The following is a 19,143-nucleotide window of genomic DNA, read 5'->3' on the forward strand; positions in this document are numbered from 1 at the left end:
TTGAAAATCTGAATCTTTTGATCTTTTAGAAATTTTTGAGTGATGAGATAGAATTATAGTACCTCGAAGATATTGATAAATAACAATTTAAAGTCTTAAATGACTAATATTGAATTATAAAAATAATATAATACTATATTAAAAAATATAGGAAGCTATCATTTATTGCATTGAATATAGAAAAATTAATGACAACGTCTTTTGAATAGCTTTTGTTTATGTTACATCCTTAATGATTTAACTTAGCATTTTTAGCTATTTAACTTTTAATACTATATTAAAATAAATTTTGCTCTAATTTTTTTTTTCATGGCCAATGCTCTAGTTCTTGTGAAAATAAATTTAAGTACCTTAAGAGTTTTATCAACTTGATAAATAATTTTACTTACATAATGATTTTGAAAAAAAAAATGAATCATTTTTATCCCTCTAATTTATTAATTCAAATACTTAATTATTTATTGAATATTTCATTCTTTTATGATAGTATAGAAGATACAAACTATTTTTAAACTTTTTTCCTACTCGAACAATATAATATCCTCTTTATTAATTTGTGTAATATTTAAAACTACATTTAATAATTAAAATATATATTTAGTTAGTACAACATCTCTTACTTTTAATGGTACATCTTGTTAGAGTTATAAGTTTCCAATAAGAAGAATGAACGTGAAACATATTTCTATTGAAATTGCCGTCGGATATACAAGGAAAAGAAAACGTAAAATTACTCCTATTTCCCCAAATAATATCTATTTTAATATCCTTAATATATTAGGATAATCATTAAATTACAAATTTGTCCTATATATTAGGATAATCATTAAAATCCTTAATATATATTAGGATAATCTACTTTAAAATCCTTAATAATATCTACTTTAAAGTCCTATATATTAGGATAATCATTAAATTACAAATTTGGCTAATGTAAAATTTATTTTTAAATGGTAAAATTTGTTCAATAACATTTTCTACCAAACTATGGACACAAAAATGGTATTTTATTGGCTGATGAAGCAAATTGTAATATTGGTGATTCTAAATTTTCTTTTCGTCAGAAATATTTTGTTTCCATTCTTGTGTGAGTCCTATATGTTAGGACTAATTTCATAGGAGTTCAAAACATGGAATGTACTAAAATTTTAGTTAATTTAAATTCCTAAAAATTTGGAAAGAAGCTTAAATTACACTTTTGTCTAGTGTGAAATTTATTTTTAAAGAGCAAAAAAGGCGAACGATATTTCGCTAAAGGCCTTCGTGCTTTTAATTAGTATATAGATATATTGATAGATAGATATAGATATTAAGATATTAATATAGATAGATATAATAAATCTTTATTTTATTGTTCTAGCAATAAATACAATCTTGTATCCGCTGATAAAAATATCCTTGAATCTAATAGTCTTAAATATGTCATGTGAAACGGTGAAACTAAAGAGTTACTGAACATAAAAAGATACTTTTAAAACAAATTTTAAAAAAACTATAGTAAAGCACAAAAATTGAAATAGAGGAAATATTTACTACTCAAAGCACTTATTAACCTTTAAAGTAGACGGCAAAAATTAGAAGACTAGAATGTACCTTCATTACATTAGATTGATGAAATTAATTGAACACTTGAATTCCAATCGCAAAAAAGACAAGAAAAAAGCTAGGTAATTTTCGGATGATGTAGGTACCGGGTGCTAGTCAAATAGTCTAGTTAATAAATTTTTTGATTGCACAAGTTAAATTTTTTTTTTTTATTTGGATGTCCTAAATATTAGGATTTCATGTGTAGTAATTCAAATAAGGAAAACTTTAATAAACAAAATTTTACTTGATTTTAAAGTGCTAAATATAAGGAAAATAATATAATGACTATTTTGTCTAATGTAAACTCTATTTTAAAAGGGTAAAATAGGCGAACGACATTTCGTTAAGGGCCTTCGTGCTTTTAATATAGTATATATATAGATATAGATATAGATATATAGCTTCTTTTTTTGTGACAATACTAGTAAGCTAATTTTTGTACAATTCTAATGCAAGACAAAAAAACTATATCTATCTAAATTTACTATATTCTTCATCTTGCATCAGTATTTCAAAATGAAATATGTACTATTTACATAGATTGTTATATATTACTTAAATATCAAAGCTGAATAATACAACGTTTATCTCCAATATGAGTTAAATTCCTGTATTTAAATAATGAATTCCCAATGTCTTCCTTATTTTTTTCCTTCCCTTTGTTTCTTCTTGGCACATATATTTTCCGAGGAACCAAAATTATTGCGCATTTATTAAAAAAGGAGAAGAAATATCTTTGGCATTAATGAAATCACATCTTTCCTTTTATTCTAGTTTTCTTCCTTTTTATGTCGTCACCTTTTTTGTCACCTCTTAATTCTTTTCTTTTTTTCTACCTAAGTTATATCAATAAAAACCCTGAAATTCTCAATATTTAAACAGTTTTTCCTGCTTCATTATTATGTACTATATATGTTCTATGTCCAATTTGGTAGTTTTAATTCCATTTGGGTAGTAAATTTGTAATCTTCTTAAAAAAACATGAGCTTTTAAAAAAGTACTACTGTAAAACGGAAAAAAACATTAAGAAAATGGACATTCCATCCATTCTTCTATATTTTACCTTTTAAAAAGCTTATTTCTTGATTTTCTTTGCCATATATATTATAATGCCATGGACTTGGAAAAATTAATAACTTGAGTAAACGAGTAGAGGTAAGTTACCATGTTGAAGCTTATTAATATCTGTCCGTGTGAGTCATAATTCAGGACATGAATTGAGCTTAAATATATAAGTGATGATTCATATATATAACCGACTCCAACTTGTTTGAGACTGAGGCGTAATTGTTGTTGATTTGAACTTATTAAAATCAATTCCTCCAGTTTTGAATTTATTAATTGCTCTATGTTGTATTATCACTAGTGTTTAAAAAATTTCTAATCACCATATGAAGGAACTCCAGCATATCAAGCCATGAAGCTAAGCTCATTTAAAGTGCCAAAGCCGGTTTGTTTTTGCTTGGTTCTGGTAAGTTTCCTAGTTTTGAAATATTTACGTAACGCTCCTTTAGGGTGCGGCCTTCCCCCATCCTATGTAATCGTCGGATGCTTCGTGCAACAGGCGATCTTTTTTAATATTTAACAAAAAAAAAAAATCTAATTAGCTGACTAAAGTTTTTTTCTTGAATATTTATCACATGCAGGCAGTCATAATGCTATTGGTACCTGCTCTATTGATACCATTTTGGGTCAATAAGATCAAAAAAATTGAAGGCGAAATTAAGGTACTGCCTCACATTTATCTTTAAAACAAGCCTAAAATGTACAGTAACCTGGAAAATACAGTAATAACATGTTATATCACATTATAAGTTTGCACTATTAGTATTAACAAAATGCAGTTTTGTGCATAAAATATCTCGCATTCACACAGGGTCCGGAAAAGGGCCGCACCCTAAGGGTTAATGATGTAGACAGTCTATCCTAATGCATGAATTATATGTTGCTTCCACAACTCGAACTCGTAACTTATAGGTTACACAGAGACGACTTTAGTATCGTTGCTCCAAATTTTACACTATAAATGTATATAACATTAATTTGAACATCAATTAATCAACTAACACTTGTTTTTGGATCATTCTAAGTTATTATATGGTTTAATTTCAGGTGTATATATCAGGCAATGTACAAGATGTATTACAAAGCCATTTTCACAAGAATATTAAATTTGGATTAATGCTTATAATCCTAATGATGGTTGGACTGGCTATTTCCATATTCACTTTTGTTGTTCTAACAATAAGAGGAGCAAGAAGAGAAATGTATTTGTGTTCAGCACTTATAAATCAAATGGAAGCAACTCAACAAGCAGAAAGGAAAAGTATGAACAAAAGCACTGCATTTGTTCTTGCAAATCATGATATTAGAGCTTCTCTTGCTGGAATTAGTGGATTAATTGAGATGTGTCGCGCCAATGCTTCGCCAAAATCCGAATTGCAGAAGAATTTGAATCATATGGAAACTTGCACAAATAATCTTTTAGGTCAGTGTTTAGTTAACTCTTTCAGATCAATCATATTTAACTTATATATACTGACAGTTTAACATGTTATAGTAGGCAACTGTCCTGTTTTCTACGTTAGTAATCTCACTTTTATTGGACGGTTACTCGTTTATGGAAGCTTGCACAAATAATCTTTTAGATCAGTGTTTTAGTTGTCTCTTTCAGATCAATCGGATTTAACTTATATATACTGACAGTTTAAAGAATCGGATTTAATTTATATATGCTGACAGTTTAACATGTTATAGTAGGTAACTGTCTTATTTTCTACGTTACTAATCTCATTTTTATTGGACGGTTACTCGTTTATGGAAGCTTGCATGAATAATCTTTTAGGTCAGTGTTTTTGTTGGCTCTTTCAGATCAATCAGACTTAACTTACATATATTGAGAGTTTAAAGAATTTCGTTAGTATCAATGTATTTTAACACAGTAAGTGTCGGTTTAATTCTCACTGTCCTCTTCTGTTTTCCCTTTTCTAATCTCCTATAGATGTTATATATAAAATATTTAACTAAAATATAGCAAATACCATATATATATATATATATATATATATATATATATATATATATATATATATATATATATATATATAGAAAATATTAAATAAAATATAGCTTACATTTTGAACTTGGAAGGTTCAAATACATTTGAGCTTGAAAATTCTGTTTGTCATTGTACTAGTTCTGTAATCTGCATGTTGTGCAATATATTAGTCCTCATATAGAAGCACGTTGAACTGCCATATGATTAAAACGAATTACAAGTGTTAAACTTCTTCTGCTGAGGTAGTTAAATTGCCATAGATATATTGATTTTGAATGCATATAGAGGCGGATTCAAGATTTTAAGATTAGTCTGCACAAACAGATATTGTTTATCTTGTGAGTGTGCATATATGTTTTAACTTCTACATACACACACACACATATATATATATATATAGGCACTACTTCAGCTTACTGAGAATATGACCCTCGATAGGAAGGTGTGGAGGTCGAGAATTAGGATTGTGGGTTGACAGGTTGTCGAGAGTCTCTTCTAGTCGTACCAGTAGTATTAGTACTAGTCTTGTATTCTCCTATTCCTAGTTCCTTGTTGTTACACGGTGTGTCATTATTACCGGTAATTCTCGCACTATTCTTGTAGTTTTGTATTCCTAGATCTTTGTTATTACACGTTGTGTCATTTGTTTTCGTTGTCTTATTATCTTGCTGTTGTTATTGTTTGTTTATTGTGTCCTTTTCATTGTTCTTGAGCGGAGGGTCTATTGGAAACAACCTCTCTTCTTTCATAAGGTAAAGGTAAGGTCTGCGTACACGTCACCCTCCCAGACCCCATGTGTGGGATTTCACTGGGTTTGTTGTTGTTGGTGTGTGTGTGTGTGTGTATATGTGTGTGTTGGGGGGGGTTCAAACTGAACTGACTAGTTCATAAATGAAGTGTATGTAATGACAAAGTTATGATCTTTTTTCTTCAGCAATATTGAATTCTATTCTTGATCAAAGCAAGATTGAAGAAGGGAAGAAGCAACTTGAGCAAAAAGAATTCAACATGGAAGATCTACTAGAATATGTTGTCAACTTATTTTATCCAAAAGGAGCAATGGATAATGTAGATGTGATACTAGATCCGTGTGATGGTTCTATCAAAAGATTCTGTCGCGTTAAAGGAGATAAAACAGAACTAGAACGGATCTTGACTAACTTGTTGAGTAATGCAGTTAAATTTACCTCAGAGGGGCACATTACTCTTCGAGTTTGGGCTCGAAAACCTGGTTTTGATCAAAGCTCCAATAATTCTGCACCAAATACAAGTAACTCTGGCATTGGTTGTATGTCATGTTTACTTTTGCACAATAATAATGAAGCTTCTGCTCAATTGCAAGTACAGGACAAAGTCCAGCACGATCCCAACTGCGTGGAATTCATATTCGAGGTGGAGGATACAGGGAAAGGAATTCCCAAAGAGAAACATAAGTCAGTGTTTGAAAATTATGTTCAAGTGAATGAGACGACTTCTAACCACGAACAGCCAGGCACTGGCTTAGGACTCGGCATTACTCAGTCTTTGGTACGTGTATCTTTTACTATAAACTACATATAGTAGCAAATTCAAAATCTGGATTCAGTGTGTTCTGCTCTTTATATATACACGACAATTACACGTGCATATGTCAAACCTGCTGCGTCTAGTCTTGATCTGTTACTGTCTACATATGCATTCGTCAATCATATTAATAGCCATCTGGTTTTATACATACTGTACCAAGCCAGCAAATCCCTTAACCTTGTAAAAGAGTGATGATAATGGCACTGAATTATGTGTGGAATAACAAGAAAGATATTTATAGAAACACTATAAAACACAAGAATTTGTGAACAGCAAAAAGCGTTGCGCGTTCTGTATGTTTCCGAGTTGTCTCCTCTCCACATGCATTACAGGATTTGCTTCATAGAGAATTTAATGACTTTATTACTTCATATCTCAGTTATTGTTGGTTTCTACCTGTTTACTGTTTCTTAAGACGAGGGTCTATCGGAAACGGTCTCTCTACCTTCACAAGGTAGGGGTAAGGTCTGCGTACACACTACCCTCTCCAGACCCCACTTGTGGGATTACTTCATAACTCATGGTTCTTTCTCGTTTTGATTCAATCTGTAGGTACATTTGATGGGAGGCAAAATAAGTATCGTCGACAAGAAAATTGGTGCAAAGGGTACTTGCTTTAGATTCAACATTTTCTTGATAGCATGTGATTATCAGCCTCAACAACATCAAGCATTTAGTGCTAATAATGCAAGAGAAGATGATTTGGAGTCACATTTTGGAGGTTATATATCTAGTGACTCTTATCATCATTCAGTAGCAAGCAGTAATAGTATCACTGGCCATCAGAAACCAGAAAGTTCTACTACTGTCATTCTTTTCATCAAAGAAGAGGAAAGAAGCCGAGTTCTATGTAGATTCATGACGCGGATCATAGGCTTAGAGGTACATGCTGTGAGGCGACACGAGCAGTTTTCTCATACTCTTAAGAAGGTAAAAAGGGAAATTATCAACTTTTCATCATACAACTCTGCCTCCTCCTCCTCAGGGAAATCAAAGGAAATTCCTCTCAGTGCTTTAGATGGAACATATGATGATCATATCCCGTCGTTTCAGAGGAGGGGAAGAGGACTTCATTCTAAGAGCGCGCTTATAAGATTCATCTTGATTATAATTGACACAAATGCTGGCCCCATTCGAGAAATAACTCGAGCTATGGCTGAATTTCGGAAGGACTTTCCCAAGAATGTTTCCCTTCGAGTTGTTTGGCTCGATAAACCAGGGCTAGATGATGATAAGCTACCTTCAACAGATATAGTTATGACAAAACCACTACATGGTTCTTGTTTATATCATGTTCTCGGATTTGTACCAGAGTTTGGAGATAAAATTTTACCAACTGTCACACATGAAACAAAGGATGAAACAACTTCAAGAATGAGGGTTCAGCAACCTCCAATGAGGTCCAGAAGTCCGCCTTTAGAAGCGAAAACACGGGATGTTTCTGTTGATGTTAATGGAAGTTCTAATAAGAACTTACCTTTAACAGGAAAGAGAATTTTGGTGGTTGAGGATAACGCGATATTACTTATGGTTTGCAAAAGAATGGTTTCTCAGCTTGGTGCAATGACTTACACATGTAAAAATGGTGAACAAGCTCTAGCTCATGTTCGCAAAGGCCTCAGTGATCAACGCGATATAGGACCGTCTACTCCTTCATCACCATTTGATTATATTCTGATGGATTGTGAGGTAAGATGTGATTAATATTCATTCTTCTGGTTGAAAACTATGTTGCTTAGATCCTCCAAAAATGTTGTTGCACCAATGTCAGAACCTCCAAAAATGCATAATATTTGGAGGATCTGACATGGGCGTGGCAATACTTTTGGATGATTTGAGAAATATAGGTTAAATAGGACTTAAGAAGGGGAGCCTTGGAGCAACAGTAAAGTTGTCTCTGTGTGACCTATAAATTACGGGTTCAAGTCGTGAAAGCAGCCACTAATGCTTGCATTAGGGTAGGTTGTCTACATCATACCCCTTGTGGCGCTGCGCGGCCCTTCCCCGGATCCTGCGTGAATGTGGGATGCTTTGTGTACTGGACTGCCCTTTTTCAGGTTAAATAGGACTTAAGTTAAACTGCTAGAGATCGTTAGACTTTTACATATTACCATAAGAAGAAGTAATTTTGCCAGTTCTTTTACATTGTTAGGTTAAGTTGGCCTATAACAACAGGTAACTACTTATACCAAGCCAAATCGAGTACCCTGAAAAATAGAATAGATAACAAGTTAACTACATCGATAGTATAAAATTTATTACACTGTCAGTATATATAACTTATATCGTTGTTTGTTTCGTTTTTTAACAGATGCCAGTGATGGATGGATTTGAAGCAACCAGATGCATTAGGGAAGAAGAAGCGCGATATGGTATTCGAATTCCTATTATAGCTTTAACAGCTCATTCAGCAGAAGAAGAGATCATAGCTAAGATTTTTCAAGTTGGAATGGATTATTACTTACCTGATAAACGAATCGATCGTGATGGGCTTTTGAAAGCCATAGATTATATAGAGCATAGAAAGGTTTAAAAATGCTTTTTTTCGTCGAGCATTAATTAGTTTGTTATGTGAGACATAAAGTAAAATTTCTCCGAATATTCTTGCATGCATAGGGATGTCCCTTGCGCATAGCGGGAGCTTAGTGCTTCGGACTACCTTTTTATTCTTGCATGCAGAGGGTCGCGAGAACGGCCCTCAATTGTTTTTCTCATAGTTTTATGTTCTTTCTAAAGTTGAGTGTCTGGTTTTTTTTTACTCTCATGTAAATGTTTTCGTGATATTTACAACATGAAAATGAAGAAACAAATTCTTAAATCTTACCAGATGGAGAAGGAGTTCATGTCTGAGTTTATGATTTTTTGCTGATATTGTAAAGAATTTTTACACTATCAGGTTAAGCTGACGTACAACAACAGATTAACTCTTCATATCAAGCTTGATATGATAACTTGAAAAATATAGTGCAATAATTTGCTATGACCAGTTAAATTGAATTCAGTTTAAAAACTTTTTACACCATGAATGTATATAATTCAAACTCATATAATAATAGAGAACTAACAATGAATTTTGGTTCTATAAACTGAGAGTGTAAAAGAGTTTTTACACTCTCAAGTCGCCCGAATGATAACTACGAGTAACCAGCTATAAAAAGTAGGACTAGCTAACAAGTTGAAAATAAGGCAGGTTGCTTGCTACAATAGGTGAGAACAAAATGATAGTATGTGGGAAGAAGGATTTTCTTTTAAATTCCTTTTTGCACATTTGGGGAATATTTTGTTCATTCTATTGGTAATATGTTGTGCTCCCATTTTTGGCCAAAATTCAAGTAATACTTTTAGTTGAAATCATCTGCTACAAGTCCACAAATAGCCATTTTCAGAGATGTTATTTAGAGATTAGCGAGTACTTATTTTATTCTGAAATTTTAAACTAAAAATCTCAACTTCAGGACAATTCAGGACATATTTGTCCCGAAATTTGAACTGAAAAACTGAAATTTAAGACCAACTGACTAATTCTTGAATAACAGCCCGTTAGAGTGACTACCGGATGTCATTTCTTCTCTACGAAAGGAATCAGTATTTGGGACGTTTCAAATTGTGTTGTGCCCCTAAAGAGAACATATTCCAGTCCTAAGATGATGTATACAGTGCATCTTTACATATCAAAGTCCTTTCATGAGAAGCCTATTTTTCATGCTTATCTTCAAACTCATAGAGAGTGTCAAAGATCAGATAAAGTAGTTCTCAAGAAGAGAATTCCACAGAAAAAGATAATTAAAAAAAAAAAAGAGTACTGTAAACTGACAACTGGTACAACTATGATATATTTTCCTGATTACAAAATCCATATGGAAACATTCTCATTTCTATAAATCTGAGCACCAGCTATGGCCTCAGTGGTCATCTTTCCTAACCCAATGAACATTGTATTGTGTGTCCGAAGAGTCGAAGATACAAGCCCTTAAAAGGGATAATTGTGTCCTAATCCTGGCCTCAGTTATCCAAGAAATCCTCAAAAGAAGCCTCCAAGCCATCTCTCTCCTACATTCTTGCTGGAAGCAGTGTGTTCATATTTTGAGAAAATTGGCAACTACATAAGGAAGTGAGAGAGCAAAAAATGTAAACAGAGACGACTTCATATCGTTAATACTCTTCGTGAGACAATACGTCTACTTCACCAGTTTTTGCATCCCTTAAGGTCAATGGTGCCAGTCCCATAGCATATTGGAGGGGTCACAGTTCATCATGACCATGTGGTTGTTCCCTGTTCATCGTTTCTAGTTTATCTTGTAGTTCCTATCACATTTCAATATTTCACTGTTAGAAGTTTTACGATAAGTAGTTAATGTCATAAGAGGAGATTATATATACAGTATTAGAAGAAGCTTTTGTAGGGGTTGCCGGGGAGGGGAGCCAATATAGAGGTTCGGAAGAGCACCTTCAGTTTTTCTTCCCGACAAAGTGCCGGTGTAGACAAAAATGCTAAATATCTGCCATAACAAACAACAAGTCAGATTAAGTGCGCAAAAATTCACTACGCACATAAATCATGCACAATTCTGCATACACAAACAAAGATAAATGCTTACTCGCAGCGGCTAGGTTCATCTATATCAGTGAGCTCATTTTTCAAACCACACCTTAATTTGACCTGAACAAAACAAAAACAATTTAGAAGGCAAAGAGGGATCTTAAAAAGAATGCTTAACAGTGAATGCTGACAATCAAATTAGTAAGGTATCCTCACCTTTAAACTTCTATTTGGTCCATTCCAGCAATGGTCGCCATTTGAAAATTGCATGGTTTTATAGGAATCCTCAAATCTATCCCAGTTTCTTGATGAAGCAAGGGAGAAAGAAAAAAGGAGTATGATGAGTTCTGAGCTTATAACATTCAGGCAGAAAGATAAAATCTCGAAAAGGAATCCAGATCAAAATTATACACATCAAACCTAAAAATAAGTAAAGCTATCTCTTTTTTTTATGACCAAGAAATCACCCAGGAGCAGCGGCGCATGGTTCTAAACTCGATGGATAATATCCCCCTCTACCCTTCTTCGCTTTTGTCTGCAGCAGGATTCAAACCCATGACATGCACCTAACCCACAAATCACACGTGCTGCGTTCTTATCATAGAAACAAGATGGCTAGCTATCAAACGGTTTTATCATTTCTATGATGGGTCTGCCATCAATATCTAAAACTAAAGAGAGGATAACAAAGTGCAGAAAGTACTCCAGAATCGTGAAAGGATATTTGCAAAACAAGTCATGCTTGCCTTCTACTTCAAAGACAATCAACCAAAATTTGCTGCACAGAACGACTCAGATAATGCATATGTTTAAGATGTTAAAGAACCTACCCCAAACGAGTTGTACTGTAGCCCTCAACTTGGCTAGCTTCTTTGAAAGGGCAAATCTTGTACGTGTACCTTAAGTAAAAAAATAAGTCAGTGCCTGCTAAAGAATAACTTAGTAATATATTACTAAAAATAAAACTAAAACTTAGGTTAACAAGACAATGAAAGATTCATCACTTGTTCTCCTTGCTCTCGAAACATTGACCATGGAATGAGTAGAATTCCTTCTCCGGTCCTGCAATAGAACTAGTGGTTCAGCATATGCAAGATTATTCGCCTTCTTATAGAAGGAAAATTATGAACATATCCACAAGGAAGAAGAACATTAATAAACATAAATACATGAATTTCCATACCAAAATCTTGTTTCAACTTTTCTGTCAAGCTAGATATCCTCGATTGTATATTTGTCAACTTAGAACTTGACTCATCGTACTCTTTGCGTATGCGGTCAGCATCTACGGAGCAAAAACAAAATATCATCCATCATTTTCCTTCTCAGACTTTTTTTTCCTCCTCCTTAGACTACAAGAGCAGTAAAATGGATGAAACCTCAATTACTACCAGAAATGTTCACTGGAGTTTGGAACAAATTGACAGCTCGAAAAATGCTCTTTACAGTTTGTTGTATCTTCTCCATCCACGAAGGACTACTTGTGGTTGTAATATCTGGATAATTAAAATATAACAAATTAAATAGGTACTAGCTGTAGACATCAAATGCAATAGATTGTTGTCCTGCATGCCTGCGAAATCAGAATCATCATCAGACTCAGACTTATGCGAAGAACTTGAATCATGGTCCTCTCCAACAAAATCTTCAACTTGGTCCTCGCTGTCACCATCATCATACTTCTGTTCATCTTCCTCAGAATCATATCCGTTATACTCCTCTTCATGGGTATCAGGTAGCACCTCATTATGGTTATCATGGTTGGTATCTGAACCAGCACCAACCCCCTCAAGTTCCTGCTCGCTCTTTTTTCCTAACCAACGAGAACCAACAACACGACCTAACTCTTCCTTTGACAGTGACTCTGTATTTTCAGTAGCATCTTTCTCCTAAAAACATAAAAATGAATCACAAGATTAAAATGTTAACATTGTTGATCAAAATCCCTGACCACTTGTTCTCATGCACTATGGTTCTGAACAAGCTATTTACTCCAAAGCTACAAAAAAATCAAATTATACAACAGGACGCCCAATAGTGACAAGTTCCATATGCTTTGATTAGAAAAGTAAATTAATTGTTCACCCACGAGAAGATGCAAAAGACACCAGAGGACCACTACTTAGGACTTTCTCTGATTCTCCAAAAGATTACTTAACACCATACAGAAGAGCAGAAGAGAGAGGGGTTATGCCCTTCGCTGATATTAAGGAGATAAAAATTACTCGGTATACCATCCACTAAAACACGATACTTTTAAATCAATAGTTGCACCTCATTGCGGCTACTAACATCAACGTTATCATTGTTGGTGGACGGCTCCTCTTTCATTTCAGGATGCTATACAAAACGAGATTCTGTTTAGTCACGATAAAGATAAACCAAATACTGTTACGGGATCACATGTGAAGGAACTTCGGCTTCTCAAAGACAACAAACCTGAGAAGAATCTTCAGGCACCTGCTCTAACTCATCAACAGGAAACTCATCGTTCACAGAATGGTCACCATGCTGTACTTCGTCCACATTTTTGTCATGGCCTTCTACCGCATCCTGATATAAATATATAACATAAGTACTAGATCAAGCAACAAATGTCAAAAAAAAAGAGCATAAAGGAGACCTTTTTTACCAAAAAGCAGATACAAGTTTCACAGCAATCATTTGGAGATAACAGATAACGTTGCAATACGAACATCTAGAATCAGTTCTACATTTACTAATTAACCAAATTTTCTATTATGCTCAATGGCATTATTATCTCCAGAGTGTACACAGTTGTAAATCTCTTGGAAAGTGAATTTTTAAATCTAAAGAAATGGAGTACCCCATGTCACAATGTGTTGCAAAATTTCATCACAAAGAAACGTACTAGGCATAATGGGACATAACACATCTGACGAAAAACCAAACTAGTTATGCTGCATATCCTTGTGAAAGAGCAATAGTAAAATAGATTCACCACTAAAAATAAGGAAACTTTAGGATCTTTGGAACCAGAAAAGATCATTTGTCTGAGTAGTTTACACTTTGTGGACCCACGATTAGGTAAATCCTTAAATTTGGGGGAACATTAAACTACAAGTAAATAAGCGAAAAGGGCTCCTATGAAAGGAGGAGGTGAGAGTAGAAACAATTGCAAGCATGAAATCCAACTCCAAATATGAAGACTTATGCAGCCGCAAATGTAAATTGCTAGAAGAAGCCTTTGGCTATGTGAATACATTACCTTATTATTCATGTAGGAGCTAATGAAGCAGTGCGAGGCTACATAATCATTCATCAAAAAGAGAACATGTGGCATATCTGGGCCAAAATATTCACTAAACAAATAGCATTGACTTTCACTTTCAAGGACACAAGGCATGAGAATAATGTATCAAGGAAATAACTTAAATTCCCTTAAGCCATACTTGCTTCAGATTACTTAGCATCTCCACAAAAGCACATACCCTTGCCTTTCACTTTTAAGGACACAAGGATGAATGAATGACTAGTCAATGAAGTAAGTTAAATTCCCTTCAGACATACGTAATTCAGATCACTTTCTCCCATAAAGACTCCAGAACTTGGTGGCAATTATCACAAGAGCTTCCCAACCAGCTAAATGTTGGCAATATCTCGTTTTCTTATGGTTGATGCAAGACTTTCTTCACATATTCCCTTTTGTTTCAGGCATTTAATGCCCACAATTAAAGAGCTAATACCCCAGATTGGAACCATGAAATATAACAGTTATCCTCCTACACCTATAAGTTTGTTAATGATTGTATTTCTTCTTTTATGGTAATTTTGTAAGTGCAGCCCTTTGTCTATATCTATTTTGTAATCCTTTGTTTAAGCATGCGACAAATTGTAAGCCTCCTCCTTCTGATAGACATTTTGTGAACGAATCAAGCAAGGATACCAAATTTTATACCCGTGAAAGAAAATTTTACTTTCTAAACTCATAAAGAGGTTTTGATAGTGTGGATATCTAAAAACTGCAAAAACAATGGTCGAGTTAGAGCGCAAAAATCAATTGCCTAAATCATGTGAAGGGAAAAAAATCAGTCAGCCAACCATAAATTTTTCCCCAAGTTCCCAGTATCTACTTCTATAAGTTATTAAGATATTCTCTCCTTAATTTGGCACACGTTTGACATCATCTAACAATGTAACAGTTATAAACGTAAGATAATTAACCTTTATGGAAGGAGAGTCTTCCAGGAGGCCAATCTTATCATGGATGTCACTCTTCACGGCTTCTTCTTGACCTTCAGTTTTCTCCTCGGCTTTGCTTGCCTCTAGATTAGCATCATCAGCTTCCTTTCGATCCTTCTCTTCCTTTTCTCTCTTTAACCGTTCTTTCTCCTCAGCCTTTTCTATTTGTTCTTTTTTATCTAGATCAACAGAAGTGAACTTATAAGAAATGACTAAAAGCAAATCATTGAATTGCTTGTAAGCTATCACCTCGTTATGAGAGAAACAGATATTAGTGCATGAAATCTCAAAAATACAGAAAAAGTTGGACTTTTCTCACGTCACCTGTAGAAAATGAACAACAAGAAAAGTGACAATGATATCAATAATTAGTTTTGAAGGTTGCTCTACTTGGAAAAGGTGTAAATACGTTATTGAACATGATAGTCTTCTAGTTTCTACAAGATCTCAGATCAGGGAACTATTAGGTATCTACTCAGAATGTTCCCTATAAATTAACAAAATATGCATAACAAACAGCTTATCGTCATTTATAAAATAGTATCTATGGTCAAAACAGTATCGCAATACAATCTGCTTTTAATTGGTGGATTAGCCTTGTGGAGTGGTACCATATAGATAGCAGCGTAAGTTCTTGTAAACAAATGGAGACGACCTCTTGGGTTATGATTTCCGTCATATTTAGTACCTCTTCCCAGGAAATTAAAGGGAGCAGAGAGCGTGAGTTGTATGTGACCTCATATTCATGAACAATTTGCAAGATTGGGACATGGTATATCTTCAAAGCTTGCTTGTGCTCTAATACAGGGAAAAGATCTCAATACATGCAGAGACTACTGAAAGAGGCAGGAAAAGAGGAATGGTTTCTTCACAGTAAGATTGTGATATTAGAGTTTTGAGAAGGGGAGAAAGTGACCTTCCTTATTCTTTTTTCTGGATTCCTGAAGCACCAAAGAAGGTGTATTTCATTGCTAAGCTGGCAGTATGGAGGCCATTTTTTTAGCATAAAAATGAGTAAATGTAGGAAATGAGGCCCATTCTGTTTTCTATTTATTCTTTGTTTCATTTGTACGATAACACAGAAAACATAAATATTGGAAAGAACCATTTTCCAGAGATATACAAACCACCCCCAATCTGGAGTGGGAGTGGCTTGATCAAGCTGGGATGATAATCGTCTCAAGTACAATCTTACTTGGTGGAGGGGGGGAGGGAAAATTACCCTTAAGCTGCTCAACCGTATCTTTAAGTATCTTCTCCTCAGTTTTCAGCTTAGATAGTTCAGCTTCCTCTTTTGTTATTGCAAGTTTAGCTTCTTCAACCTCCTTCCTCCTAAGAGTAATACCTTCCTGATACGTTGCAATCTTTTTCTTCAATTTATCTCTAGCTACTTTGCCAACCTCCCAACATGTATTTGGGCACTTAACTTTACCATCATACTCATCACTCCCGTCGCAACAATCTGCTCAGTTATGCCACTAAGATAGTTAATAGGATTTAAATTTTGAGAAACATGAATATACATAAATATGATTTAATCAACAGGAAGAGATTGTCAAAGATAGTCCAAAGGCAATAAAAATCATTCTACAATGGTTATTTATGGAAGAAATAGTATCCTATACTGACAATGAATTCTTCAAAAATGAAAATTTATCAAATTTTGCTTGTCCTGGATTTGAAAGATAGGTGCTGTGCAACATCTTTGTCTTTTTTCCTTTTATTCATAGGCACTTCTGTATTGATCATCATTCAAACATCTTTGTAGTTACTAAAAATGCACTATTGCAAATCACACAAAGCACTGTGACATAGAAAAAGATGCTAATCAAACACTATACAGAAAGGCAAGAGTGCAGTGATTCGTACCGCAAATGCCATCATTAACCCTGGATGAGTATATGAAGAGAGGAATATGTCCTGTATTTTTGCAATAAAACTTTCCACTGGAACATGCCGAAGTCCCTGCAAACCAATCACCAAGCAGAAACAACATTCAACGACATGCACATAGCATAGCCAAAAAAGAAAAGGAAACATCTTTGAACCCAAATGAAATTCTAGCATATTTTGCCTCTGAAATGCAATAAATCCTTAATTTTCTAAAAAGACAAATAATTTAGTATTTGAATGAAATAAGCCATTGCGGTGAAATGTATATAGAGGATTCATATAGTCAAACTCAACTATGCTGTTGCTTACCTCAAATAAATAAATAAATGGAAGTGTCCATCTTTAGATAAGGTGGTTCAAGCAATTTATTTTGCTATCAGAGCATGCAGGGATCCTAGTGGTTCGAGTCTCAACAACACCACAAGCAAAACATGTTCACATGCTTGGACTGAGATTAAAAAAAATCAGGCTCCCGCTTGAGGGGCACTTTGCAAACCTAATAAAAGTAAATGGAAGTGTCTTTCTGTAGTGGTCTACATAATTTGATATTTGAAATTGATGCATAGTTGATTGATTGAAATGCATAAGAAATGCATATTTTTGCATAAACAAAGGAACAAGTGAAAAAAGAGGGGAAATATGGGAAATACACACCGAATAAAATTCTAACATACTATTGCCTCTGATATGCACAGCAAATAAATCCTCAATTTTCTAAAAAGACAAATTATTTAGTATTCGCATGAAATGAGCCCCATTATGTGAAATGCATATAGAGGATTCGTATAGTAACCCAACTATGGTGTTGCTGACCTAAAATAAATAAGTGAAAATGTCCATTTCTGGATAATGTGGTTTACATAATTTTATTTTTTGATATTAAGCAAAGACACTAGCGGTTCGACTCTCCGCACCACCACAAACAAAATATTTTCACGTGCTCGGACCGAGATAAACAATCAGGATCCCGTATGAGGGGCACTTTAAAGGGCAGCCTGGTGCACTTAGCTCCTCTTATATGTGGATTTTGGTGAAGGGCCGTACCACATTGGATCTATATCATACGTATGTATTTCCACAACTTGAACCAATGACCTCCTGATCACACGGCAGCAGCTCTTACCAGTAATCATTGTGTTAAGGTTCCATGAGGGGCAGTTTACAAACCTAAACTAAATACATGGAAGTTTTTCTCTAGTGATCTACATAGTTCAGCATTTGAAATTGACACGATAGTTGACTGATTGAAATGCACTAGAAATGCATATTTTTTGCATAAACAAAGGAACAAGTGATAAGAGGGAAAATAGGGAAAACACACACACACAAAAACCACTCACACCCACATACACACACACACACACACACACACACACACCTGGCTCGTCGGACCCATCAGGGCAGTCACAAAAATCATCATTGAGCTGAGACTTAGTGAATTTCTTGGACACATCTTTGCATTTTATAGCACCCAATGATAGACCCTTGTAATAATTCTCATCTGCACTTCAATAACAAAAATTAATGAATATTTTTACCGGAAAATTATAAAATCACGAAATGGATCCTCATTAAGCAAAGATTGAATATTTAATATTATTTTTACGAAATAAATTGATATAAAGAAATGAGTGTAGGACAAATTAATGGGAAAACCTTGAGGGGAAATTCCGAGGTTATCAATGGAAGGAAGAGATACGGATCTGTCAATTGAAGATATTATAAAAGAGATTAAAAAGATGAATTGAAATTTTATTTTCATCATTTTCACCAAAATTATGCAATTGGAGCTCTCTTATGTATATATGTAAATCGCCATTACTGACAGCCCAATCAAAATAGTTTTTTCTTCAGTTAGTAATTGAAAGTTCGACCTCCATTGGTAATGGTGGGTACATAAAAACGACGGCGTTTAATGGTCTTCTCATAGGAGTACTATCTAAGTGGGTGTTTGGACATAAAAATTATAAAATTTCGGAAAAAAGTGAAGAAAAAAAATTAAGTGAAATTGTTATTTGAAAAATTAGAGCTGTGTTTGGACATGAATATAATTTGGATCTATTTTTGCATTCTTTTTTAGTGATTTGGAGTGAAAATTTTAAAAAATAGCTTTTTGGAGTATTTCAAATTTTCGAAAAATTTCGAAATTCAACTGTAAGTTAAATTTGAAATTTTCATGGATAAAAATTAATTCCGAAAAAGGTAAAAAAATTTAAAAAAAAAATAAAAAAATTCGTATGGCCAAACGAGCTCTGAGTTTTCTATTGAATTGATCTGATTTTTTAGGACATAGTTA

General features: G+C 34.0%; 2 protein-coding genes across 4 annotated transcripts; one reads left to right on the plus strand and one right to left on the minus strand.

The window, feature by feature from the left end:
- Positions 1-3,004: 3,004 nt before the first annotated feature.
- LOC104229641 (histidine kinase CKI1-like) lies at positions 3,005-8,744 on the plus strand. The gene is made up of 6 exons (XM_009782308.1): positions 3,005-3,058; positions 3,234-3,314; positions 3,700-4,075; positions 5,580-6,172; positions 6,764-7,900; positions 8,523-8,744. The coding sequence occupies exons 1-6, from the start codon at positions 3,005-3,007 to the stop codon at positions 8,742-8,744; spliced, it is 2,463 nt and encodes an 820-aa protein (XP_009780610.1).
- A 1,232-nt stretch (positions 8,745-9,976) lies between these two features.
- On the minus strand, positions 9,977-18,718 carry LOC104229630 (glucosidase 2 subunit beta-like). 3 transcript variants are annotated; one of them, XM_009782290.2, is made up of 16 exons: positions 18,504-18,718; positions 18,226-18,348; positions 16,824-16,919; positions 16,177-16,416; positions 14,937-15,133; positions 13,191-13,304; positions 13,044-13,091; positions 12,325-12,640; positions 12,143-12,247; positions 11,935-12,036; positions 11,756-11,813; positions 11,582-11,650; positions 10,968-11,055; positions 10,810-10,871; positions 10,659-10,710; positions 10,293-10,516 (listed from the first exon to the last, which is right to left on the minus strand). In XM_009782290.2, exons 1-16 carry the CDS (start codon positions 18,610-18,612, stop codon positions 10,454-10,456), a joined length of 1,842 nt encoding a protein of 613 aa, XP_009780592.1. In that variant the 5' UTR covers positions 18,613-18,718; the 3' UTR covers positions 10,293-10,453. The 3 variants fall into 3 exon arrangements, with proteins under 3 accessions (XP_009780593.1, XP_009780592.1, XP_009780591.1); XM_009782289.2 differs by having other exon boundaries at positions 13,026-13,091; XM_009782291.2 differs by lacking the exon at positions 13,044-13,091 and having other exon boundaries at positions 9,977-10,516.
- Between the last annotated feature and the right edge of the window lie 425 nt (positions 18,719-19,143).

This window comes from Nicotiana sylvestris, chromosome 10 (genome assembly GCF_000393655.2).
Source record: "Nicotiana sylvestris chromosome 10, ASM39365v2, whole genome shotgun sequence".
Classification (NCBI taxonomy): Eukaryota; Viridiplantae; Streptophyta; class Magnoliopsida; order Solanales; family Solanaceae; genus Nicotiana; species Nicotiana sylvestris.

Coding starts and splice junctions, on each gene's coding strand:
- LOC104229641 (XM_009782308.1), top strand. CDS start 3,005: ATGAAGCTAAGCTCATTTAAAGTGCCAAAGCCGGTTTGTTTTTGCTTG. Junction 3,059..3,233: donor TTTGTTTTTGCTTGGTTCTG/GTAAGTTTCCTA, acceptor TATCACATGCAG/GCAGTCATAATGCTATTGGT. Junction 6,173..6,763: donor TCGGCATTACTCAGTCTTTG/GTACGTGTATCT, acceptor TTCAATCTGTAG/GTACATTTGATGGGAGGCAA.
- LOC104229630 (XM_009782289.2), bottom strand. CDS start 18,612: ATGATGAAAATAAAATTTCAATTCATCTTTTTAATCTCTTTTATAATA. Junction 13,305..14,936: donor AAGACTCTCCTTCCATAAAG/GTTAATTATCTT, acceptor TATTTATATCAG/GATGCGGTAGAAGGCCATGA. Junction 11,651..11,755: donor TTCGAGAGCAAGGAGAACAA/GTGATGAATCTT, acceptor TTTTTACTTAAG/GTACACGTACAAGATTTGCC.